Below are 27,706 nucleotides of genomic sequence, written 5' to 3' on the forward strand. Positions count from 1 at the left end.
AAATTCTATCTTCCTTATCCTTGGCTTTTAGGCAAGCAGTGTTAGCATGAAACGCCAAGAAGTGAGAAACTAAGCCCTGGAACTTTCCAGCCATTAATGAAGGACACAGGCTCCCAATTTACAAGAAGGACCCGTACATTTAGTTCAGAAAAAAAGACACCCATAAGTGATAATGCAGATTAAAGTATACATGGCATGCTAGACTCCAAGACTATGGTAAATTTTACACTCCTCTGTCCCTCTAATTCACCATCCAAAAGGTTTCCCTCTCTGTGCCCCTGCTTTGTGTGATCAGTACACTTATGAGGATTTGTAACCCAACTTCTTATAACAGGTCACAGCAGAGAATCAATTTGATCACCAAAGCCATGGTTACCTATCAGAAGTTTTTAAGACTGTCCAATATAGATCCACAGGCTTTACAACTAGTGTAGTCCTAGCGAGGTGAAACTAAGCACCAAAACATACAGTTAACTCTGTCTCTTGAGAGAGGAAATACACTTCCCAATCTGCTCAGCCCCACCATTTAGCAACAGGAGAGAAAAACAGAAGCTGCAAAGAAGATAGCGTGCAACAAAAGTCAAAATCAACTTACTACAAGAAAAATGCTTGAGCAACTTGAAACTGAAATAACTTGATGTCTAGATTTGGGGGCAAAGACCCACGCATCCTCTCTGGGCACCTAAAAGCCAAGCATCGTCCACAGAGGGACATGCCCACGCAAAGAGCAGATGGCAAACTGAGCCAATTCTCTACCAAAACCCAAGCACAGTGACAGACTCAGAAGAGCCAATGTTTACCGGGGGCTCTGCTAATAAGTCCCATCTTGCACTTCAGAAAATGTAAAAAACCAAAATCCTTGTTGTTTGATGCATGTTTGGAGCGTTACCAGCTGAGAGGCTCATGGGCACTAGAGCTGGGGACGGTTACTGGTAGGAGCCTGACTGTGGCTGGAGGTGAGGAGGTAAGCGAGACCGCTGGATGAACTGGCTACCTGGAGGAACCATCTCCACCTATTCAAGTGACATCAATGGAAGTCTGGAAACTCATTTTGTTTCCAGATAGGCCACTGTGGTTCCTCATAAAGAAACAGTATGTGACAGTAACAACAAATGACTTGCCAAAAAGATGGTATCGCTTGCTCCACCCTTGCAACACATCTCATTTTCCTTCAAACTCAGACAAAAGCATGTCTTCCATTACCTAGTACTTTTGATATTTGACTTTGAAATTACTGGCAAAGAAGGGCAGTAGCTGTTCCAGATCTTAGGAAAGTCTACTTGTAAAAAGCTCCAAGAGCAGATTACACACTAAGAGGAGAGAAAGCTAAATATAAAACTCTTGCTGTATTCAGAAACATATTTGATTGAGGTAAGAAGAGCTTGTTTACTCTTCAGGTTCTTCACGTGACGATTTAACTTTCTCTAGACGAGAATTTAGTAGGTGTTACCCATCGTAATTTGTGATAGTTCCAAATAAGCGTTATTGCCATTACATAATAGAGTCCTTAAGCACATTTCAGCCTTGCAAAAGCATTCCCTGGCAATAGCAGGGCACTTCCCAAACCAGAAGAAACTTTAAGAGAGCTGGGGGAAAGTTCATTTAGACAGACAGTAAACAGAGGCAGACTGGCACCTCTGGCTCCCCCCACGCCCCAGCCCCGATGAAGCAGGACGCAGAGTAGCTTTGCTTTTGTTGTCAGCAGCTTTAAAATACTGTTAAGCTGGATATCGGGGTAGATTGTCCCCAGAAACATACAAATTGCTGCGTGCAATACCCAGGGCACGTTCTCAAAACAAATGTAACAGGGCAAAACTCCAGCGCTGCTCTTCAGGCAGATGAAAACTGACCTAGATCTTCTGAATATAATTAGTTCTGTTTATAAATGGAAACTGACATTTAACTGATGTTTTCTTGAGATTCTTATAGGAAAACCAGGAGACGTAGAATCAAATGTTCTAGCGATGTTAATGAAAGGTGAGTCTCCATCTCCCACGCTGTTCTGGAAATGACGGTTCTCTTAATGAGGACTTTTTCCTGCATGACTTATCTACCCCTCTTTGATCCTTCCTTGAAACTGATTATATTTACAGGAGAAAAACCAAAAACAATCCCAGAACAAACAAACATACATAAAAACCACCACCAAGAAAACCCCAACAATCTTTTCAGCAGTGGAAATGTTTGTGACTTTGCCGCACAGTTAGTGCTGCAAGTTCAAAAGAAACAGTGATAAATTATTTCTGAGCAGGACACCAGTCCTGTGGAGATCCCCACTACACAAATGGTGATGCTTCTAGAGCGAGATATTCAGAAATACCTATATGAATAGCATGGGGTAGAAATCCACTGCTGTATAAATGCTGCGTGGGATATTTCAGAAACAAATCACATAACAGCAGATTTCACACGATCACAGACTGGGTGAGGCTGGAAGGGACCTCAGGAGGTCAACTGGTCCAACCCCCCCGCACAGATGCTAATGCAAGTACAAAGCACAAAAGGAAAGGAATTATTTGGCACAGAAAGGCAAACTTCCATGTGAACAATTTTGAAATTATTAGAAATTAATAATAATGAAATCAAGTACTGAAAAATGTTATTTTCATGCACGTTCACACTTAAGCCCTAGTACTGTTCAGCTCTTCTCTTTCACCCATTTCATTTTGCTGCCTTTTTTTACCTTCAACCATGGAATATAATTTGTAGTTTCCATTTACAGATCCATTATATGCTTCCTGACACCTGTACTGTGAGTTGCATGGCAATCCAGAACTCCAAATGTTCTCCACGGATGGATTTTTGCATGTATCTAATTTCTGGAGTTTATTACTGCCATAGACACTTCTCAGCAAGAGGCAACAGAATCGCTTTGAATTGGTATTGTTACACTCTGTGCAAGTTCTAACAGAGGAAACGACAGCCGCAGAAATCCAGAGTTACCACTCCACCAACTAAAATACAAGATTCTCCCCTGTATCTGAAAGCAAGTACAAGTACATTCCTTCCTCCTTGTTTCCACTACAACATGAACAGCACTTCTTCATTACATTACAGGTTTAGCTTGATACTATTTTTCCTCTTGCCCAAGACTTAACTTTTAAAACTATTTCATATTAACACAGCTTAGATAATTATTAAAAAGTAATTGGATACTAACACAGACATTTTAGAAGTCTTAAAGAAAAGTAATTGAACAAAACTGCTCAAGATATTAAGCACGTAGGAAATGTAAAAAAAGTTTGCTAAAAAGTAGTTGCTCAAAACTAGAATTTGACTAATCATTGAAAAAGTAATTTGAAACTATCAGTCAAACTATTGTTTTCCTACATCATGTTACCCATAGTTATAAAAATTGCCTGGTGATGAATCACTTCGAACTATTTTTAAATGCATCTACGCACATGATATTTATAGTTTATGCTAGCTTATCTGTTCTGCATGTTTTTCATGTTAGCACCTTTTTTTAAAATGCTGACAGGAACAGCCAGGGCAGACCAGACAGCAGGTCCACCTTGCCCCATGCCCTCCTCACGGGGCTCCGCACAGAAGGAAACGCCTTCCTTTACTCCTATTAGATGAACATCAGAACCGAGGCGTAGGGATCCCCAGGGCTTATCTCCAACTTCTGCAGATGATACTCTTCGTGTATGATTGTTGTTACGGCGGTGCTTAGACCCAGCCAACTTCTACACAAGCATTGGACAGAGACTGTTCCTGTCTTGAAGAGCTTACTTTGTAAATGTGAGACCGTTCCACTGGGTGTGTTGGGATACTTCAGATGCAGATTATCTCCACGTTCCACAGAGAACGCATTCACATTGAAGCGTGCTCATGTGTGCACACACAGCCCAGTAATACTTAGGATCGTGAAGTTGCTTTGTTATAGGGATGGGTGATCAGAAGCAGAAGGAAAATGGTCCTTGCCTGGTCCAGCCACCCTACCATACACCTCTCGCCCCTGACCAAGATGCTTTTTCCAACAAGAAATTCCCTTCTCCTGCCCAAATTCCTCTGCACACTTCTATTGCCTGCTACTGGATTATTTTTTCCTTTTGGCTTTGAGAAGACACAGCAAAAGTTGAGTACACAGGACACACAGAGAGGGTATTGTACGGATTTTAATACCTTGTTACTGCAATTCAATAAGTCACTTATTATTTGACCATTATTGTACACAGACAGCTGTGTAGACCTTTCTGAAAGAGCACAACTAATTTGGAAGCAATGAAAACAGCAATGTACGGCATGTTAATGATGCTTCCAGCTTTGGAAGACAATCCATTAGCTTTCTTCAGAGAGGCATGGGCAGGTTAGTTATTTTTTTTGAGAATAACACCTGAAACACAAAAGAACTTTTATCAGGATTCCCATGATAAGGATGATCCAGACTGCACTGCCAATTTGCAAAACTGGCATTTTCAGCAAGAGAGTCCATTTAAATGCTGGTGACTTAACACGACCATACGGCTGCGAGGAGGAAGAAGATCCCTAAACTAGAGAAACCATGGGGCCTATACTTAGAAGAAGTTTTGCAAGATAATTGTCTTTACAAGAGGAGGTCACTTCAGGGTTGTGTGACTGTTGTGGTAAATGCCTGCTGATTCTGCAGAGAAAAACCAGTGTTTGTAACTTGACCAAAGCCACGGAGGAAGCCCGTGACGATCGATTGCGAAGTCTACCCAGCACTCTGGGTGACACTGCCCTCTATCACTCTGATCTCAGCTGGGGTTTTGCAAAACTCAAGGGACGTCTACTCTGGGTGGCTTGGAAAAACCAACAAACGGTGGATCATCTTAGGGACAACCACCCGTGACGGTTGGCTGCTTGCAGCAGTTGCATTTTTCAGGTTTATCACAAGGAAATAGTGTTTCTTTAAAAAACAACAACAACAACAACAACAACCACCCAAAACATAAAACATAAAATCCAAGCCATCCCCTTTTCATTTCTTGAAGGAGGGTGACACGTCCACAGGCACTGCAGCACTGTAGAGGTCAGCTCCATGCTACATCTATAAATCCGTCTCATTCATTTACCAGCTTAGTGATCCTCACCTTGAATAGCTGCACTACTTGAGCTCCAGGAAACTTCTGCTGCTTATACTAAGCACATATTGTACACTAGCCACATATTCAGTCAGCCAGATATTTCACAGTCGGTATAATAAACTTAGACCTAAACATCAATTGGCTTCCGAGGTCCTTGGCTCTGTCCAGTTCTTTAAGTGTATATGAAACTGACTTTATAGTTTGTTTTGATTTTTTTTCTCCCTTCTACCAAGTTATTTGGCTCTCGTCAAGACACCTAATTTATACTCTAAAGTCCAATACATGAGCCAGATGCCTTTCCACAAGCAAAAAGACGTTAATATATATAGGTTAGGTGCAGTCCAGTTAACACATCAATCATAATCTGGAGTATGATATTGAAAAGAAATAGGTTGGAAGGTTTTGTTAAAGAGGTGTAGCATGTTGAGTAACTTTGCAATTTGCACAGCTTCAGAATTTACAATTAATATTAGTAATTTCATAGAATATTTTGGGGACTACTTCACACACACAAAAAATGTTTGTTCAGCTTATAGCTGCTGTAAGCACGTATATGCATGCAAACTTGCGCACATACACACACACACAAGCTCTGTGCTCTTCTGAAATACCCGTTTTAATAAAAAATACACACAAACAAGACACAGCTCCTTTCAGTTAAATTCACCAGCACTGAACACAATGTTTTATATTATTCAAGCAGACCGCACCTCCCTTTGCAAAATTAGAACACATAGAACCAGTTCAGGGGGGAAAAAACCCAAAACATTTGTGCCATTTAGCATATAAATATAAGAAAAATCATACAAAAATTAAATCCTTAAAAGCTTCATATCCCTGGAAAAGAAATACTTTCATCACAGACAAAATATTAAGCCATCAAATAATTAAAATAATTGCAAGAACTGTGCGGTGATCGTACCTGGGAAGCATCTTTGTCCCCTGAGCAGTTCCACTTTTCAAAATCCCTATAAACTCCTGTTGTGCCCAGCTGCCAACTCAGGTTAATAATAGCAATGAGCCATATTCATCCAAAACCACAAGACTGTCAGGTGACATATCAAGAGGTCTGAATTTAACTCAAACAAAAGACTCTCCATGCTGCAACGCAAAAGGCTTAATCCTAGCAACAGGATCACAAAAACCACCTTAAAGCGAGCAGTTCGCCGAAGCACAATATAGGCGCTTGCACCAGGCTGTGTTTGCACTGCCCTGGAGTTTCATAACCCAAATCCTGCCCCTCCATTCTGGTGCACAGCCCGGGGTTTCTGCTCAAGTAAATACCGCCCGTCTTCCCCGCGCCTTTGTCTCTTCCCGTGTATTGCTGCAGAGAAGATCGATCTAATTCATCGGAAAGCTAAGCGCTGCTTTGGCAGGCGCCGGAGCGTACATGTCACTGCCATCTATCCTCCTCTAGCGAGCGGATCGGAGTTGAGTCTCATGACCCAAGTCCCCTGGCAACTGTGGCTGCCGTCCTGCACCTCCACGAGCCGCCACCGCCGGGAATTCAGCCTGCTGGGACAAGAAGGGAGGGGGGGGGCAAAGCAGGGCGGCCTCCTTCCAGGCTGCACCCCCAGCCCTCGCATTCCTGGAAGCGACGGGATGCTTGTGCTGCGGCCGGGCGCGCAGGCAGAGGGGTGGGAAGGCGCGCGCGGACAGCCACCACGTGACCCAGCTGTCAGCGCGTGCCACCTGGAGCCGCCATCCGCCACCAGCCCCAGCGCCGCCGCGACCCCCGCGCACCATTTCACCGTTAAAATACAGGCCTTTAAAGGTTTAACCGCGGGGGGCTCGTCCGCACGGGCGCTGGGAAGGGGGGGGCGGCGCCGCACAGCCACCCCTTTGGTGCCCGCCTTCGCGCGGCTGGCGCTGAGCGGCGCAGCGTGCTCGCGGGCGAAGCAAAGCCGGCTCCGTGCCGCTATCACAGCGGCGCGCGCTCCCCCCGCCGCTCCTGCAAGAACAAAGGAAGCACTGTATGCCCTCTAAGGGCTCATTAATATTACAAGGGAAGCATCAGGAACGTGCCAGACAACTGGATAGCAATATAGAGGGATTTTTCAGGGGGGGAGTGGGGTCGGGAAAGAAGTGAAATAACGCCCGAAGAAATCCTGACCGACCTGGTAGCTGTAAACAAGGTTTCGTGATTGCTCCCGTGGTGACCCAGGCCACGCTAGGAAGGCTGCCCGGTACACGACAAAAGCAAAAAGCTTGCTATTTAAAGAACTTTTTTCTCTAAATTGCGGGGGAGGAACGAGAGAGATGAACAGGGAAGTGAAGAAGGAACCAAGCATCCAAAAAAGCAATGCACATTAAAAGCCATCAAGTCTTGTCACAGGCGTAGGTGGGGCTAATCATTCATACTATTAATTCTGTATTATCTTTGGACAAAACGCAAGAAATATGTAAAGGCAGAAGACCGTAGCATCATAGATCCTACATCTTCCCCCCCCAGTATCTGAAAACCTACAGCTTTTGCCAATATTTCAAATACAAAGGCAGCAAAAATCCATTAATCATCAGAATCTCCTGTTCCACTGCATCCCACGAGACAAAGTCTAGGGCTACTGACAATTCCCCTGTATCACAGAGTGGGTGAGCTGACACTTGTTCATGGGCTCTGGCCCCAAGACGCAACAATCCCAACAGCCCAGCGGACGTACTGCCCTCTGAGATGGCCTCCACCGAGAACACTGAGCTGCCTCTTCTGCTACATGTCTCCTGGACCAAGCTAAGGAAGAAATCAAACTATTGACACAACAAATAAATATGACACAACAGCAGTTTTGCTACTTAATTACAGGAAGGTGCTGGGCAAGTTTTTTGACACAAAAGCAGTAATACTAAAAGATAGGTAGGTACTTGGTTCCAAATCCGAACTGTTACCTTTGGCGACCAGGAATGTTTTACAGGAAGTTTCTCATTTCAAAATGAAGAGTTGAGGCCCTGATGCTGCACAGACATGTATTATAGACCTGCCTTTTCATATGTGACTAGTGCCAGGGAACTCAATGCAACTACTCCCATGAGCAGAATGGGGCATGTGCTGTTTTACAGGACCCATGCCTTTAAACCATATATTGCCTTTTAAGCTTAAAAAGCCGAGGCTTGGGAGTTGTAAGCAATAACATTTGACCTCCTACCTTCCCAATCTAGTGAAAGGAATGTGCTGTGCACAGTAATTTACCTTACCTGTGTGGCAAACGCATTGCTCTCTAAAGGTTACTGATGTCAAGAGTGACCTTTTTTCTTAGACATGCAATGGTGAGAAGTTCAGTGCAATGCATTATGTAAACATTTATTTGCAGAAGTAACATCTAAGGTTTCCATTTTACCTCAGGGTAACCTGATGCGTACTAAAGACAAGTGCTTTGAAAGCGGACCCAGCCTCCATCCAACAACTGACCAGGAAAAATATTGTAAGGAATTTCTCTTCAAACAAAGACAGACTCAAAGTGTACAGAGAGTAAACAGTGCTTTAGCCAGATCAGTAAATATTTATTGCTTGAGGAAGGCCTTCAGATACTCAGTGTTGGTTCACGCACGCTGTCACCGTTCCCATACCCAAGAAACTACTCAGGCCTCTAAGATTAAACATGCACCATCCTCTTCCCTAGGTGTATATCCAGTCACAGGGAACATTCTATTTACTGAGCTGGAACACAGGAGGTAAGTTTTCAAAAACAATGTCTGATTCTAAATTTCTGAGGACACTGAGATTTTCTGGTCACACCAGTACGTACCTACGGTATTTGAAACCTAGGTCCAAGTCTGCGCTCAAATCCAAACGTACCGGCTGTCAAATGCAGACACAAAGCCAGGCTCCGAGAAGGTTCAGGCTGTGTCGGGAAGGGGGAACGCAAGGCAGGTGTGCAGAACCATAGCCCACCCTGCTCAGCCAACAGCAGCTTGCAGTGCAGAGGGGCACGGCGCAGCCCCTCGGCCACTCCTCACTGCTTATCTGTGCTGTTTCTAGGGGGGTGTGGGTGTGTGGAAATAAAAATAAAACCCCAAATGGGCCACTGATCAGTAAAAAGCTATAATTACAATATTGGTTATATTCCAGATACAGTAACTTGTTTTCACCTACACCATGAAAGCTTTACAGGTTTTGCACAGGCCTACCACGCCGATCACTGAAAGGTATCTCCAGAAAGCTGCCTTTCCCTGCCCCGCATTCCCCCCCAAAGAGTCCCTCATTCACCACCTAGGCAGTACTTGGCTTTGGCAGGGAATGTGATAATCTCCATCTCTTCGAAAGGGTGCAGGCTTTTGTGTGTGCGTGTGTGTAAATCTGAACTCGGAAAACAAAGCTGATAATACTACCTAGCTTCAGAAAGACACTTAACAAGTTCAAAAAATGAAGTGATCAAAAGCTCCTGCATTAGCATCTCACAGAGAGATCCTGGGAGGGCACTCCAGTATCCACGCACATCCACCCAGTTGCAGATGGGAAAGGTGTGGGTGACAGTGTTCAGCCCATCGAACAGCCCTGAGAACGAAGCACCTCGGAGCCCAATGGATTCTGTGCAGACCCCGATGCCAGACTGTGGCTCTGGCTCCTTCCTAAACATACTTAAGCCAAAAAAAACCCTTAAACCTCAAAACAAAACAGCACCAAAAAGAGTTACTTTCTTAATTTTAATCCAAAGGCACTTCTGAAAACATTTAAAGCTACTGCAAAGGCTCACAGGCACCTTATTGGGTATAAATCATCTGATTTTAAACTGAACAGACAATAGAGTTTTTCCAACCACAGGCTAAAAAAGTAATGAAATGATTCATTCTCGGTCTCCACTGCCTTAGCAAGTTTTTTCAGTCTTTCTCCTGAAAGAAGGCTTCCCTCACACATGTTGTAAATGCACACAACAAAGAACTGGCAAGCAAGCCAAGAAATGTTTATTGCTTAGTAATGCACGAAGGTAGGAGCTGGAAGCCACATTAGACAAAAAGAGAGAAAACCAATTAGGATTTTATTTGAAACCTGACTAGCAATAGTTGGATACCATTTCTTTACAAATACTCACCTTAGTAAGATCACCACTGAGCCAGACTCTTACAAAAATGTGCTTTCTGTCCATTTTTGCATCCCTGCAAAAAAAATTCCACTGAATTCCTCACTGCTGAAGAGGAAGAGTGGACAGTATTAAAGCATAAACCCACCGTATACAACTGGAGCACATACACATACCTGCACGCACCATAGATAAGCACACACAGACATAAACTCAGCCAAAGGTCAGCAGGAGCCAAAACTATGAGAAAGATCACTGCAAGCAGCCTGCAGGCTTTTCAAAACCTGGGCCCCTATTTCTTTAAAGGAAACCAGATTTTTAATACTGAAAAGTGCTTTTCAGATGCAATTAAAAAAAAAAAAAATATCAGAGAACCAGTTTATAAACTCTCCATACACTGGATTCTAACTAGCAGCAAGAGGTCTCATGACTGGAACAAACTGTCTCCATCGGTGATGTAAGGGAGCATCAGCATAAATACAACTCTGCCTGGGAGCATTCCTGGAAGGTACAACATAGAATATTATCTTTCTTTGTAAAACGCGGATGCTGAGACCTCAGCAAATCGACTGTCCCTTCACTGTTATAATTTTTCAAGTCATGATAGAAGAGTCTTAAAATAAAAACAACTATCAATGTAAAAATCTGATGCATGGTTAAGCTACTGGAACATTGGTGTTTGTTTTGAATCACATTTCCAGTTGCAATCTACTATAAATAAGACACCGAACAAACCTCCGTAATACCAACTGGTACTGCGAGACAACAGGGCATTTTCCCCCTGCCAAACAGTTATTTTATTGTGCACTCTCAGGCGTGCAGAGCAGAATAATCTTCTGCTGTAGCTATTAAAGTGTAAATAGTTCCGTATTGTGTGTCTTTAATGAAAAGTTGGGGAGAAAAGAATTTCCAATACAAATTGCTTTTGATGCACACCAACAGCTGTTGGAAATAAAGAATTTTCTAAAATCACACAGAATTATCTAGTGTAGCAGAAGAGGGCTGGCAGGGGGGAAGTCTTTTTCCCCCTCCTTTATGCTGTGTAACTCTGGTGATGCCTAGATACGTTCTTTAGTGTTTAAATCCACACATAAAACTAACTTCTGTTTTCCACCCCCTCTTCAAAGTGTAAATGACAGCACAACACTCCATGACATGCAGCATCTATCTGTGCCCGATACGTGAGAGTTTCCGGAGCACAATAAAGCGACCTTCGCCTATGAAAGCCAGCATCTCTGTTACATCTGTGACCACTGTTGAGAGTTAGTAATATGATAAAAAAGTGACTGTTTCACAGTGCTAGACAGAACAAAAACAAGCTCACAAGCTTATCAACTGCAAAGTTTGCTTAGGTAACTTAATGGTAAATTGATGCTTTTTATTTTGGCGATCATGGATATTAATAGATGACACCAAAAAAAAGAAGATACATTAGAGTCAAGGTTGACTTCAAGCACTCTGTTGCCATGAAAATTAAGACATCTTAGAGGGATTGCTATAGCTCCACTATTGCTATTGACTCTAATATTAATAATAAGAAGAAATCCTTGAATGACTCCTGATATAACAAGAGTACTTTGGTTGAGGAATCCTAACATTTTCATTTTTTTAATAGGCAAAAATTGAATTTGCTGTATTTACCTTCAGCCTAAAGAGTCTTTAAGGCTTTTATTTTCATGCCCTTCCCAGCAATTTTAACAACTATGGCAGTTTTCTTTTCACACAAGTGGAAACTGAGATTCTCAATACATTACTTCAGAAGATATTTTTTTAAAAAAAAAAAAGCGCACTACAAGGTCTGTGAACAAATTGTCAGTGTACTCTAGCTACACCTGACATCCTGACATGACACATGATTTCTGCACCAAGCAAACACATCTAAATAAGCATTTATTCTTTTAACAGATAGATATATCAAGAAATAAATAACTTTTTAAAAGCTAGAAGACTAGAACATAAACAGCTGTATTTTTTTATGTCACGTTTTTTAACCTGTGAGCTGTGCCAGGATGGGCCAGCGGGGCTGGGTGATGCTGTGCCCAGGGCCCTGGGATGCAGCAGGTCCCTGCCGGGGCAGCTGCCCAGACCCTGCTTTCTCCTGGGCTCAGCACAGCCCCGAAACCCACTGACCTTGCAGCAGGCGGGCCAGAATGATCCCAGACTGGTATCTCCTTGCCTGGAAATACTGCATCATGGAGTACTCAAACCACTGCTACTTCCAATGCCAGGGTATGACAGCAATAAAACTGCCCGCTATAGATCCAGGCATCTGCTGCACAGCCCAGCGCATCCCATGTGCTACCTGGGAGCCCACCACCGTGTCAGGGTGGAGGTAGCCATCTGTTTATGCTGATTAAAACATCCTGTAATACTTGTTTTGTGAGTTTTATAAGGGGAAAAAATATTGCCTTGGTGGTGAAAGTCATACAGCGCAAGCAGGCAGCGTGGGGATTTGAGCATTCCTTGGCTGTAGGCCACGTCTGTGTAATTGATTAAGGTGGCTGCACTTGTGACTGAGTGATAATTGAGAGCCCAATAAATCTCCACACAAGTATTTGCCACCCAGAGATGGAAAGCAATTGTTACGGACCTTTCATAACATGCTGCAAGCAAAACAATTACAACTAAAACTAAAAATACCAAGAATGCCCCCAGACCACTCACAACTTCCTTGCCCGACATTCACATTTTCAGTTAAATTTCCAGGAGTGTCAAACGCGCAAGAACTACACACCTTCAAGCTTTCAGCTAAGTCATTCCCAGCACAAACTCAAATCATTCCACCTTCTCAAGATTTTGTCAAGCACTTCTAAGTCTTCTCTTCCCCCTACCCCTTGTCTTATGTATCTGCAAAGACAGCATTGCTTCAGCCGAGGTTTACATGATCTTTTTTCCCTTGGAGAGGAGAGAAAAAAAAAAAAAAAAAAAAAAAAAGAAGGCAAAGCTGCAGCTGTTAAGGTTTCCTTGGAGAAGGAGGAAGACAGATGTAAGTAGTTATTCTCCAAAGATTCACAATGATCACTGCCTGAGCAGCATTTTACTCTGTCCCTCATGTGACTGTTTAATTAGGTGTTGATTCACTCAGTCATGAGACACAAGGAAACAGGGCTGCAAGCCCTAACGTCAAAGAAAAAGTAATGCCTGTTCTGCCAGTTTCTGTATTAGCAAAGCACAAAGGGGACATCCAGTTCTGAGAAGCAAAACTCATGTTTCCTTGCCCATAAGCCAAACCATCAAATCGCTTCAACCTTTCCACATGAAAAAAATAAAAAAAAAGACAAGACATGAATTATTTCGGAGCAAGATGCTTGTAAACTCCCCGATTATTCTCTGCCGTAAGAGCTGAGACCAGCTTGAGCATTCGCAGCGCAAACTCTGAGGCTCTGCGAGCAGGGTGTGCCCCTCCATCTGGTAATCCAGGTCCAAGCTGCTTCAGGATACCACGCTTTCTTCTGGGGTTGGTTTGTTTGCTTTCGGAAAAAAAGAATACAAGTTATCTTGCTATGGCTTTATTCCTGGTTGTTAACTGAATTTCTTAGCCTTATAACCAAGAGGCTTTTCTGTTATGGGGTCCAGTTGCCATAGCAACATGCTTTTAAAAATATCAAAGAAATTTTCAGCACATGGTAAACCAATTTCACAAACTGTATATCTGTAATAGGAAAAGCTGGCGAACAATTATTTATAAGTACTCAGTTCAACTGAGGTTTGACGTAGGGATAATGCCAAAATGCTGCTTTCAGTCTGAAGCCTGGTGTTGTAGAGGACTACGGTGAACTTTAGCTTGCTATGTTGCCAGGTCATTTATCAAGACAGTCACGCTCACAGATGATTATCATTTTTCCGACGAAGGTGACATTTAAGCTCAGTGTGTCACTAAAACGCATTAAATGCCAGAAGCTTTTTCCCTGAAAATTACTACCTTAAACCTTTTATTTGTAGCATTTTAAACATTGCGTGTTTTGTAGCCTTACCCTCCACATTTGTATAGATTTTACTCAAAAACAAAAAAACCCACCCCAGACTCTGGATCACCAACTTATTTAAAACATATGCCTAATGCTAAGCACATGAGCGGTTTCGTTGGGAGCAATGAAACTACTTACATACTTAAAGTAAAGCACATGGCTTAAGCAGAGTGCTGACTCAGTCTTATTCCCCCCTCAGATTTCACCAAAACCTCATCTCAGTTACACAGGAACAACTGCAAACTAAAGACAGAGGATGATTGTATAAACAAGTATAACAAATTAATATCTATGAAATGAAATCCCAGTCTGGCCTATCCATACCTGATGCTCATTTACACCGATACCCCATGAGAGCTAATGATAGATACTCCCCATGAATCAACAACTGCCTGACACCACAGCCTTTGTCACTTGAATCTATGCGTCCACCAACACCTCCAATGTGATGCCTGGCCCAATTCTGCAACCCTTCTGCACAGAGAGCTGCTTCCACGACAGCTCTGTGCCCGGGGGCCTTTAACCAAGCCCCTTAGTTAACCCTCAAAACTACTAACCAGGAAGTTCACTGCATTTCAAGACTACTGCCAGGCTCTGAACCAGAAACAATTAGGAATGCTTTCATAGAGCTGCCACATAACATTAGTGAGTATCTAGGTGGACTGGCTCTATCCTACAGCTGCTTTTCAGGAGGGAAGACTTTCCTAACTTGGCTCCAACCCGTGGACTGAACATCCCTCCCTTACTGGCTCTACAAGTTGAACGGGCCCCTGCTTAATTTGCAGAGAGGATGAGATGCTGATTTGCGCAGATATTGCAAGAGCCCCAAGACTACAGTGAGGAGCCTAGACTGCTCAATTCTCCAAGGCAAGAGTCATGCTGCTCAATCGTTTTCCAAATTAAGCATGCAAAGGTGACCTGAAACTATTTCAGGTAGATCTATATAGAGCAGACACTAAAAACATTGCTTGACTTCACTTTTATGTAACTTATAAGGACACGAGGACAAATACAAATCAAGATTCTTGAACAAGCCACATGGCCACACAACTTCATTTAACATCTGCAAAAAACCAGATTGCCAGAATCTTGGAACAGCCTGGCTCCTAACAACACACTACAAATGTGAGGTCCCGAATACTTTGGTTCCCCAAAGCAGAAGAGCACTTGTGCATGCTTTTAGCTGTCAGACAGCTAGTGGTCCCTCTGATTTTAAGGAAGCTGCTCAAACTTTAAACGAAGCTTAACAAAGCGCTCTAATGGGTTTGCAATGCAGTGCTTTGCTCACTGCCATACTAAACTCCGCACTCGTATTTCCTGCTGTCCCCACTGGTTTTCTAAGTGTCACTACATGCTCACAGCCCTGGGTTTCTAAGAATGGCAGGAATGGGAAATACAGTGTAGGACTAGCCACTGCCCTATCATGAGTAAACAAAATAAGCTTTTCAACATGATTGTCCATCTCGAGGGATTTTCTACTGCAGAACAGCTGAACTGGTCAAGTCTTACTAAGAACTATGCAAGACAGATACACGCAAGCTCTGAGCATCAGCTGAAAACAGTCCCGATGCGTCCACATAGCTTTTCTTACTGCTAAAATCCTAGTCTGCATCAAAGAAATTGCAGATTCAGCTCAGCATGTCCTCCCTAGGAATCAGCACTGAAACTTTTCACGCCACACATACACACACCTTCCTTATCGCAGGATTGAGCTGAAACACACAGTCCAAACCAGCTCTGCCTCACAGCTCACAGAATCAACAGAAACACTTGATAAAACCTACATTGTTCTGCTGGGAGAGGTTGTACTTAATCAAGAGATATATATATATTTAGTGTATGTTCAATAAACCTCTTTTTGCCGGTGGTAATGGTTTGATGAGAATGTAGCTCCAGACACTCCCAGCCAACACAGCTTGCCAACAGATGGGGCAACTCCTGCCTGTCTCCCAAGAGGGACTCTCTGGGGGTTGCAGCAGAACGAGCCATTTCCCAACTAGCTCCTATCAGCTCAGCATCAGCTCTTGTATCTTCTGTACTTCACATGCTGCAGTCTAACAAGAACATAAAACCCCCAACATTTATTGTTTCCTCTCATTCCCATGGAGTGGCACTCAGCTTTTCTTTCTCATTCAAAAGTATTTTCTTGCCTCATCTTTTTTCTCCTATTCAGTCAGTCCACACGAGCATCCGTAAGATGTGGGAACTCAAAGAACCCTAGTGCTGCAGGTATCCCGCTGTGAACCACTAACAGCGCCCCATGAAGCTATTTATTCTGCTGCATCAAGAGGAAAGAAGGGCTCACGTGCTGGACAGCAATAGCTGTCAATGCCACCAGGACATTTTGGACTTGGTTGTTTTGTTGGATTTTTTTTTGAAATGAGCTCTTGATAAAGTAATCGCTCTCTTGGCTCTTCATTTCCCTTTCCCCTTCTCATGCTAGTGCATGTCATCTGAAGTGACACAGCAGTAACCCCAAACAGGATGCACCCTACTGCTTCTGGCAGGAGGAGGAGGGGACAGTACAGCACCCAGGGGAAACCTTGAGAGGAGAGGCAGCACTGTAGGTCTCAGACAGAACAAAACTAAGAGAACAGAAAAATGGAATGGAAAATGAGTGAGGCTTTAACTCTTTTCCTCCTCTGTGTGTGTGTGTGCATGTGTGTAAATACTAGTTTCCAAAGGAGAGCCCCAAACAACAGGGACAGTGATGATGAGGGAGAACATTACAATGAGCAGGGAATACCAACCAAGCAGAAACAATCCCATTAAATATATGCATTAAGTCACAGCAGCACCACCCAACTGCCTCCAACTACACCTGCACACACATCTTTGTATCTTTCTGCACACAGGACAGCTCCAAAATGCTACCACTTTATACTCATTACACTCACTTCACACACAGCATCTCCGGCCTGTTATTTTTTTGTATTCAGCAGCTGTCATCGTTCACATCATACCTTCCAAATAAAAGCCCATGGCACCCCCCTCCGCTCTGCTTTGCTGCAGCTACGCAGAAGGTGCAGGCGGACTACCACCAGCCCTTCTCTCCATCAGCAGACACACAGGCAGTGGTCCCCAGCTGCTCTAGGGCTGCATGCACTGTACTGATAAACGCTGGGAACAATCTATTCCTTGTCCACAAGTGAAAGAAATTCAAAAGTCTCTCCATCTCTTCTGTTGCCAATATCTGAGCTTATATTTATACAGCACCTATTCCCCCCTGCCAAATCCTAACACACAAGTTTTAGAACTATGGTTCTGGCCTAAGAAGCAAACAAGTCTGTCCAGCATTACATTAAAACAATTTAGGCCCGTCTACACAGTGTACACATATACTGAATTTAGCTATCTCACTGTTGGGGAAAACCACAAAAGACCTTACTACAAAGAGAGCAGTCAAGCACTGCCCAACAAGGTAGGCAGGCTTCTGCTTCATGGTCTTCTGATGGCTGAGGGGCACATACACTCAGAGCTGTGACAGCCAATGAAGCCACCTGGGTGTATTTTGAAATACACATACACACACATATATATACAGGAGACAGAGATCCGAGAGTAGGATCTTTCTTGCTCTTAGGATCTCTTTTCTTCCAGCATAAATATCCTTTAGCAAAGCTCAAGGCTGCAGCACTGAAAGCCTTCAAATCCCACTGAGTTACACTGAGAACTTTATAGGGTTGGGTCATTTTGCATTTGCTTTGTTTCCAAGTTTCTCTTTTTTTTTTTAAAAAAAAATATATTGAAACAATCTCTTGCTGAACTCCCTGCTCCCTGTACCATGTTATTTTCCTCTGTTTTCTCTACCCATACAAATGAGAACAACCGACATTAGTGAATTTTACGTCATCTTGCACATTTTTTTCTCCACCGCAGGTATAGACTAATGTAATCTCCTGAGAGTAATTTAGCTGATTTGTCCTGCTAGCTTGCTAGCCACCAACAGAAAAGATGAGTCTTTAAGTGAATACATACCAATCCGGGGGACAGGATGGGATGTGGACAGAGGACAACACCAAAAAACCCCAAAACCAAAGCCCAAGCAAACAAAACCCCTAATACCCAGTGTCTTACCTTCTAACCCCAATGTGAAAAGAAGTCCTACAGAACACACAAACACAAGCTGTCTGCTGGTTGTCAGCATTCTTCAACCAAAACAGAAAATCTGATGACACGTTTTAAAAATAGACACATTTTCAGACTAATCAAAATAATTCATTTGAAGATAACTGCACACAAGGTACTATGAAAAAAAACCACTAGAATTTAAAGCAAGTAAATTAAATCAGTCATATCAAAGTGGTATTCTTCCTTATCTGAAAAACAAAGTTTGATAAACATTGCTGTTTATGTAAAGATACAATTCTGTTAGTCTCATAAGAATTTAAGTTGCTTTGATTTTTTTTCATTCTATACTTTTTAATTATATCTGTTTTCGAAAAAGAGGTCATGAGTTCATGATTAGCATCTCTTGTATGACTACAAAATGCATGTAGTTAAGAAACCAACACGCTTATTTTCACAGCTTCTCAGCCCTTCATGCTGTCAGTAGAACAATTTCCTTTTCTACTCAGAAAGTAGAGTAATTTCCAGTAACTCACAGCAGCTGAAATATGTTTAAGTACTGAAAAAAGCCAACCACCTTTTTCTGTCTGACTATTTAAGTTGTATGTCAGAGTTTGGGCTGCCTTTAAATAGAAACACAGTTAGCACTGTAAGCCAGTTCGCTTTTTGAGGGATTTCTTTAACTCTGTCTTAGGAGGTAATACTGTTGTTTTTCCTGTAGGAACAAGAAAATTCTGCCAGACTTCTTCCTTAACAGCTTCTCAGATGTTCAGATAATATAATTCAACTAGGACAACATTCTGAGAAGGAGAGTGCATGTTCTGCAGACCATGTTTTGCAGCCTGTGTTCTCTGAGCACACAACCACAAAGCTTATCATCTGCACCTATTTTTCATTAACATCTGAACTAACATCATTTTTCTACCAATTTCTGGTACCAAGTGTCACCAAAAGGTGTAACCAAATCATTCAGTCAACTCTCCAAACGGCAAGAACTTTTTCTAGGTAGGCCTGGGGTGGGGTGTGTGGGGGGGTGTGCACGTGCGTGCGTGTGCAAAAAAACCCTCACAAGAATCTCATTCCTGTTTGATAGTTCATTTCTCAGCTAACTGCTCACACGTGCTTCCTTCTGACTTGCTGTCCTCTTTCACAATTACCCTGAAACATGCCAAAATAAGTGCTGAGTCCACAGGCTCTGAAGGTCTGTTTATACCTTGGGACCACACAGTGCAAGGCACGCGCAAGGCAAGAGAAATGCAAGTACATAGCAGATGGGTGTGTATTTCAGTACTAGCTAGAAAGCAGAATAACTGGCAAAGAGAAATTTTGATGTCCTGGTAGTCACGGTAGTGTGGGACTGGCCTTTCTTGTGGTCACACTATAGCTGTTACCTGAGCAAACTATGAAGCCACAGGTGTGCTGTCTTCTTCCAATACTCGGGCTGTCCCCACGTCTGCTCTGACATGCCTTCTGAAAAGAGCAACATGACGAGGTGTAGCCAACCCAGAGCTTCATGGGCACTTAGGGGAAGGAAGCACGCAACAGCATGTGCAGGATTTTCACTCAAGTTACAGAAACTCAGCTCACTCAGACTTCTGCTCTCGCATTCTCCACCACACATGACTGAAGCCAACCAAAAGGTGTTGAAATTACTAAGAGGGGAGTGCGAGACTGAGCGCAGCACTGCATGAGCCACCATTTCCACAGGTACCAAGGCTAAAATAAAAACCAAAGAGAGCATACAGCAAAGCAACTGCTCCAATGGGCTCTCTTGAAGTGGAAAATGACAGAGAAACTGGGGTGAAGATACTGCTCTGGCTTAAAATAGGCACAATGCCAGGAACTAAAGTCTGGGCTGAACTGAGCTCAAAGTTTCTTCATTTATCGACTAAAACAGATGGCAGAGAACTGTAATTTGGCTCCTGTTTCCTCCCAGTTATATATCACACAAACTGAAATGGTAGAGGGTTTGTGGTACTGTTACAAGTTTCATGTTCTGTTGGCATTTTGGCTGGAGCAAGGGAAAGACATTTGAAGACACTGCGAATGAGGCAACAAGCACATCTGGATGAGTACCATGGGCGTGAACAGTACCTATAAATACGATTGTTTCTGTGATGTATTTTACTCATTTTAGGCCAAATCGTTGCTGACGATGTTGTGGAAACATCCTGGAGAAACAGAGCAGGCTCAGTGATATGTAATAGATCATTTCCATGCTTGAAGATTACCACGTCCAGCAACAGCTGCCTCCTGGGTCTGCGCTCACGTGACAACCGCTCACGGAGTATTGCTGGTGGTTCGCTTGTTCAGGCTGCAGCAACAGGGTATCTACAGCTGAGCTTCTTACTAAGTGACACTGGCATCACTCAAAGAGTCCTCAACCTATATAAAATGGGGGTTTCTTTCAAGGCCATAGTTTCAAAGACAGATAATACATAAAAGCTACATTATAAGTGCAAAACTATCAGACAAGACTGCTTAAAATAAAGAGCTTTTCCATTAGTCAAACTGCTTAAGTCCAAAAGTTTAATCACTTGATAAGGGCTATGAAATTACTTTTTCAGAAAAGACAGAAAACTTTGTACAAACACATCGCACTTGCGGATGCGTGCTATGTGCATGCACTGTTAATATGCTGTATGTAGTTTGTATAGTATTTTGTGCTGCAATTTACATGTTTGAACAAGTTTCTCTGCGGTGTATTGTATTCTGAATAATAGTATCTACAGAAGCTATTGGTTTCAGAAAAGAAAAAGGTTGTACTTCTTACGCAAATGTGCGGAATTACCTCAATTAAAAGCTTCAGTTGAGCACTAAGCAACTGCACAACGCATTGTTGTAAAAAATAAATAAATCCTTTTTAATACAAAGACTACATAATAACTGTTCACACTTCTACAGAGCAGAACACATTTGGGTATGTATTTTTAGAAGTGATTAATCCTGCGGAGAGGATTGCGCCTTTTGAATGTAATCATTACGGTCACATTCCTTAGGCACAGCAGAATCACATGTGTATTTTGTGCAAATGAGTTTTTTTCAAAGGAGTATTTCCCATATATTAGTTCTGTTACCACTCAGTGTAAGGTGGAGCAGCTGGTGCATTAGCAAGTCATTTACAGATGAATAAAACGACTTCCTGTTTTTAATGGGCAGAACTTTTTTCCCCTCCAGCAGATATTCTATAGATTAAGGTTCTCTATCTATACCACAATGCAAAATTTTTGAAGTCTTCAGAGACAAATTCTGCTTTTTGCCGATTCTGGAAGTCCAGCACAACCACGCTGTGGATTCGCTGGTGCAACTCGGAGCTGCATTTTTCCTAACGTTACTCACGAACATGTGATCTTGCAGACATTCTGCTCCAGATGTAGCAATAGGAGGGAACACAGCCTCTGAGCATGAAACCACCGTGTGCGTTACTTTCCACTCGTAAAACACGCTTCTAAAGTGGTCACCTCCAGCATTCAGCCAAAATTACAACACAAGTTGCAGGCTCCAAGTCACACTGGACCAGTTTATTCCAGAACAGAAGCCTGAATTCATCCAAGCTGTCACCATGAGCATACGCTAACTCAGAAGCGTACACACAGCAAAGGATAAAGCCCTTTGAAAACACAAGAAGGACAATGCATCAGTCAACCAGAGGGGCTGGCCATCCCAAGAGAGCAAGGTTGACAACATGAGACATGTAAACACACCTTCAGTCACCAGAAAAAGAACGGTAGAATTGTTTCAGAAAAAGAAGCCCTCACAGTGGACAAACAGGTACAGACAGCCCATGCTCTTGGCACATCTTCATACCCCTAATGACCTCACCTGGAGAAGGAGGGGAAAAACCAGAACCCTTAAGTTGGCAGAAACACCTTCTTGCAACACTTGCCAGCATAACCCAAGTGTAAAGAAGCATTTTCACTCCAGTATGCCTACACATACACACAGAAACCATGGCAAGAAGTCAGCATAGCCTTTCTCCCACAGCGGAGACGATGGGCCAGCTCATCTTGTCTCCACAGAACAAGCATGGCAGCAGGGTCTGTCTCAGCCACATTGGGTCAAACCCATGGGGAAGAGGACGGCAGACATCCATGCCTTCCAGAGGGAAAACAGCCACATTCTCTTGCCTGGCACGTGCAATCGGAAATCCAACAAAAACTCAGAAGTAAAATCAAAGGATTCACCTGGTCAGCTGGCAAGATCCAAACTAGCACCGTGGCCCGAAGGCCTAACCACCAGAGGTCCAGTGGTGATTCACTCACTCCAGCTTCTCCTCAAAACAATTTCTAACTTAGAGGAAGGAGATGAAATGCTGGAAGGGGAACCAAGAAAGTGACTGTCCCAAGGGCAGCTTAGCAAGGCAAGAGACTGCAGGCCATGCTCAGACAACCCGTGCCATCCCAGGGGGAGGAAGCGATGCGGCAGGCTGGGAGGAAGCCAAGCACACGCACGGACAGCACCGACCTTGTGATGGCCACTAAGGGCAGTGTGACCTTGTGACGCCAAGTTCTTAAGTCATTGCAAGATCCCAGCCACCATGGGACATGTCAGTATGAAAGGCAGTAAGGGTGACCCTTAACCTGTGAATTAGCTCATTTTGTATCTTTATCTCCTTCCAAAAAAAAGAGAGAAAAAGAACAGAGGGCTTTTCCACTCCACTGTTCATGTTCTCTGTTCCACAAGCGACAGGAAGAAGCTAAAGCAAAGCGACGGCTAGGCAGGGTGTGTTCCCAGCAGGGCAAAGGAAAATTTTCCAAGGGACAAAGTCAGGTAGGCACAAGCACCCCAACAGTTTTCAGATCATTTGGTCACTCTTTGCATTCACATGCACCTAGCATGATGGGGGCAACGATCCAAGTTAATCTCTTTGGATCTAACGACAATACAGGTAAATAACAATCCCTGGCTGGACCACCAACCCTCTGATGTGCAGCTCCCTTCAGCCTTTGCACAGACCCAGCTTGCAGCACTGACTTATTCACAGCTAGCATGTAATACTCAACGACATGCTGGATCTTCTAGCAGCAACACATGCCTACCTGAAGAAGCACTTGGGAGACCTACAGAGTGGTGTCAAGGAGGGCTTGGAGAACGGCCCCTTCAGCAGAATTTGTCAAAACTTTCTCTGTGCTCCAGAGGTGCTTACTGGAACCTATTAATTTGTACATCTCTGCTTCCAAGACGAAAGCTGACCTAAAGCACTGGAAGGTACATAAAAGCTCAGATGACAGGAAATGCAAAACAGAATCTGGCAAAAATAAGTACTTTAGAAAACAGCAATATATTTCAAAATACAAGCCAAAGTCATTACAGCGATAGAGAAAACCATGCATAAATCAGAGTGAAGTATTTATTAAAACTTGCTACATTCAAGCTAATGAATGCAAGTTAAAAAGCCAAAAACTCTTCCAGAGATATTACAAAAAAGATGGATTTTTTTTTTTATATATAAAACCCAAAACTTAAGGGACGTTAAAGGGCAGAAGTAATCTTAATAAAAACACATGAGCATTTTGGATGTTTAAGAATTTGAATAGTCTTTAAAAATTATGGGACAAAAGCTTTTTAAATTCATGAGAAAAGATGAAAAGCTAGTGCTATTACAAAATGAAGTCCAGCTAAAGTTCTTTTTGAAGGTAAACTTTGAAGTAGTGAAATGCCAGGAGTTTTACAGCTACTGGTGAAAGACTTGCAGAATGCCAGAAGTGAGCAAATATCAAAACACACTGTTTCATTAATAGCACATTTTGGTCAGACTGGCTTGACACACTGACACCAGTGCTGAGGAACAGCTTTAAAAAGCCTTGTGCAGTGCTGTTAGGATAATGAATTTGCTAGCTGCATTGCTCACAAGGACTGACACAGCTTGGTAAGAGATTTGCTTCCCTGGGCTCCAGCCAGGCTGTACACACAGCTACCTGCTGTGGATGGAAATTTGATTTGACTGGGTGAAGTAGGATACCTTGTTTGCTGTGGAAGCAATAATTCAGTAAGAGTAAATTCAGTAAGCATTTTGGCAGTATTTTTGTCAGTTTTTAAGCTCTCTCTCAGATCTGATGATACTACTTAGTCCAGACACTGCTGGCTCTGAATTCCTTTGGCATTTCATGGAGCCATACCTTAAAAATGGAAAGCAACATGGCAATCTGTGGTGGTTACCCCTGTCCTGAGCACAATATATTATTTATGTCATCAGTGCTAGCCACCTTCAGAAATAATGTGAAAGCTTGCCAGGAAGTTTGATGGGTAAAACTTTGACTGTAAAAATCAATGTAAATACAACTTTAATGTTCCACTTTCACCTTACTCCATCCACCACTTTAAAAAGTCCTCAGCTACACTTTGTTAAATGTCTTCAAGTCTCTTCATAGTTTATTTCAAGAAATCAGCTCCTGGTTCAAGAAGCATTTATGCCTTTGAAAGAAAGCATACAGCATTTTTACTGTGCAAGAACAATAGCTCTGTAGAAGAGCTGGCTCATGAAGCATCTTTGTATCATGCTACCCATTTCCAACTCCAGGTTTATTGCAATTCCCTTGATGAATCCCACTGCCAAAAATCCTGTGAAAGGAAACAAATCTCAGGATACCATTTAAAATCACTGCCACAGAGAACAGAAAGAGTCTGGGCTGATGGGGGATACATGCCTAGACAGATTTCAGGAAATACTACTTTCCAGCCCGCCTTAGGCCTTTCATATCTCACAAACCTGGCAAACTATTCTCTCAATAAAGGAGCAGCACATATTACAGAAAGACCCCAAAAAGCACGCTTCCAGGATGACAGAAAATGGCCTTCTCCATAAAAAAGAACATCTAAAGTTATTTATTCCTGTATCTTCCCACTTGGAAAACTGTGCCTGTCCTCAGAAATACCCAGATAACCAAAGCAAACCCCTAAAGGAAAAATGTGCCCAAAGATACCCCACACCATTGGTGAAACTCAAAACTGGAAGGGGTTCTTTCAAGCTTGAACAATTACCACACAGCTGTACCTCTACAACAGGTGCTTTAACAAGAGCAAAACAGAGTTTGCAAACATCGGTGGAATGTCCCTCGGGGTGAGATGGTTCTTTAGAGCTCCCTAGATTTAAAAAACAAAACAAAACAAACTCAAAAAAACCCAAAACCCAACAGACACACACTGGAACCTTTATTGAGCTGTAGTGTCAAAAGAACTCCTAATTAATAATCCCTCTACCCCCGGCTAGGTGGGAAAGATGACTAGAGATACAAGGGAACACATATTTGAACTTTATACATAAGATGGGAAAAAACCACTGAGTTTCTCTCCTATATACAACCCCAAAACGTACCAGGTCCCATAATGCAGTATTGTAGGACCATCCGTCTCCCTCTGCAGTAGGTTAACAGGGCTCCAAGCCCAGTTACTATCTCAATGGATGCACTCTGCTGCACTCCTTACAGCTGTATTTACCGTTGGAAATACTGCCCACATATCTTAACAACAAAGATATAATGCCCAAGACCCCTCAGTAATTTACTGAGCCCATTCTGGAGAACAAAAACCTGGCTATCAGTGATTTAGCAGCTCCCTCTTCTCCCAAGCACTGCAACAGACCCCTAGAAAGCCAGAAGAGAAACAGCAGCTCAAAACTGCTATCTGTGGCAGTCAGTACTGTAAATGTGCAGTGGAATGCTTTGTGTGCCCATACAGTATCTAGCAGAACTGCGTGGCTGCTTCTGCTTAGTTTAAGGAAGTTTTTGTAAGATTGTTTCCATTTTACTACGGAAATTGATCAGAACATTCTGGAATAGTGTTTATTTAATTGCTATTTAAAAGCGTACACACCTTTTAAAGCTTTTACAGCATACAACTCATGTGAACAGCTTTATACATTTTTACAACAGGAATACTTTGATTCTGAAGTTCTAGAAAACAACATACCTGAAATTTCATATTCCTAATCACTGTATCAGCCCAAGCATGGGCTGAGCTCTCCTGTCACCAGCAGCCACAGTGCCAGATGCTACAATATGGCCAAGAGCTCCTATTTATAGTAAAAGCTACCCTCAGGGAAAATCCACTCACGTGAGTATTATTTGCAGTAGATAGCAGGTACTCTACACCTTGGAACTTCAGGGTTTGTCTCTTCTTTAGAATACTTGCAGGTGTTTCTGTGTTTCTTGTAAACAGATTTTACCACTACAATTTTGAATATTCTTGCTCACCATGTGAATAGCCAGCTGTACCAAGAGACTTCAGTCTAAAAGCCAAGCCTGCCAACTGCCCTCTGTTGAACTGAAGAGCTAAAATACTAATACGTAGTGGATCTATTGTGATTTTCTAAGGTTTCTTCTGTAAAATAAACTGGTATATATATGTGGGAAAAAAAAAGGCAAACTGGTACATGAGCAAATGCTTGACACTTGCTAACTTACTGGTCACATCACTAGAACTGTCAGCCTCTCTAGCGCCTACTTCTGAAGGATTGTACCCAGTCTGCCTAGACCCAGGCTCATAAAATTTCACACACCCACAGCACAGAAAGAGATTCTGAGTAAGGGGAAAAAAAACCACCAAACAAATACATCAACAACTAAACAAAGTACACTTCCCCTGAAAAGTATTATTTTATTTTTGGAACAATGTAAGCTTAAATAGAATTTATGTCCTGCTAAACTTTGACAATGAACTTGACAGAAATGCAAAATATATTCATAGTCAAAAAGACAATGAACATTAAAATCATCCTTAAATGTTCTGCTATACTGCTGTCATTGCCAGAGTAGTTGGGCTTTTCTCTCTAAGTACATGCTATTCACAAAATCTATTAAGGGAATTTATGTATTTTTTAATAGTTGTTCTACACAGTCTCTTCAGTAAGAGGACAAAGTTTTCAAAGTGAAGACGGTCAGAAATAACAGCGCTCAGAATATTTAGAAAACATTCTGTTATTCAGAATATAAACAGATAGTAATATATCAATCCATAAACATAACCTAGCCCAAATGAAATTGATGAGGCTGGTGCCTTTAGGTTTACCGGAACCAGGAGCAGTCTAAAAATCCAGAGTGCTTGTTTCCAGTCTCCGAAGACCCAGCTGTAATAAATAATGGTCTGTTTGGTGTGCATTATCCAAGAGTTTCACCAGTAAGTGACTAGACCCATAGTGAGGATTACCTAAAGACTTATCTCCATTTGAAAAATGAAAGCAGCTGTTAGGCAACATGCCTAGAGGGCGTCTGTATTAGTCTTCAAAAAATAGTACTTGGCTATCCTAAGAGCCAGGTCTCTCACCCACCTCCAGAGCCTTAGTCAGAAGAGCCATCAGTCTCTTCCTGGGATTTTATACCTGTGGGTCCGCCAACAAAAGTAACTGCAGATTCACCCGTTACCAGTTGACAGTTCACATCACAACATGAAACAGCGCCATGTAAACAGAGGAGGGAAGAGCAGACAGTGATATCTTTCTTTAAATTTCACCTCCAGTTTGGTACAGAGTGATGCAGGTGAAGAGGAAATAAAAGACCTTGCCAAGTACTCACTCTTCTCTCCTTTCAACACAGGCGTGATCCCCACATTTCTGCCCCAGGGTCTGCACTGCAGCTGTTGAATTAACCACCAGTCTCTATACAAATTCATT

The 27,706-nt window shown here is 42.6% G+C and overlaps 1 protein-coding gene across 3 annotated transcripts in view; it reads right to left on the reverse strand.

Annotated features, from left to right (window-relative positions):
• The window catches only part of FNIP1 (folliculin interacting protein 1), a 70,435-nt gene that overhangs the window by 40,667 nt on the left and 2,062 nt on the right, over positions 1-27,706 (reverse strand). Inside the window, exon 1 of one of the 3 annotated variants that reach the window (XM_080400450.1) lies at positions 5,974-6,889. The exons of the other annotated variants lie outside the window; for them this stretch is intronic. Coding sequence (XP_080256576.1) covers positions 5,974-5,984 — 11 coding nt within the window. The 5' untranslated portion in view covers positions 5,985-6,889. Of the gene's footprint in view, positions 1-5,973; positions 6,890-27,706 lie in introns of those variants that run through there. 3 annotated transcript variants of the gene reach the window in all.

Source organism: Falco punctatus, assembly GCF_963210335.1.
Source record: "Falco punctatus genome assembly, chromosome: 8".
Lineage (NCBI taxonomy): Eukaryota > Metazoa > Chordata > Aves > Falconiformes > Falconidae > Falco > Falco punctatus.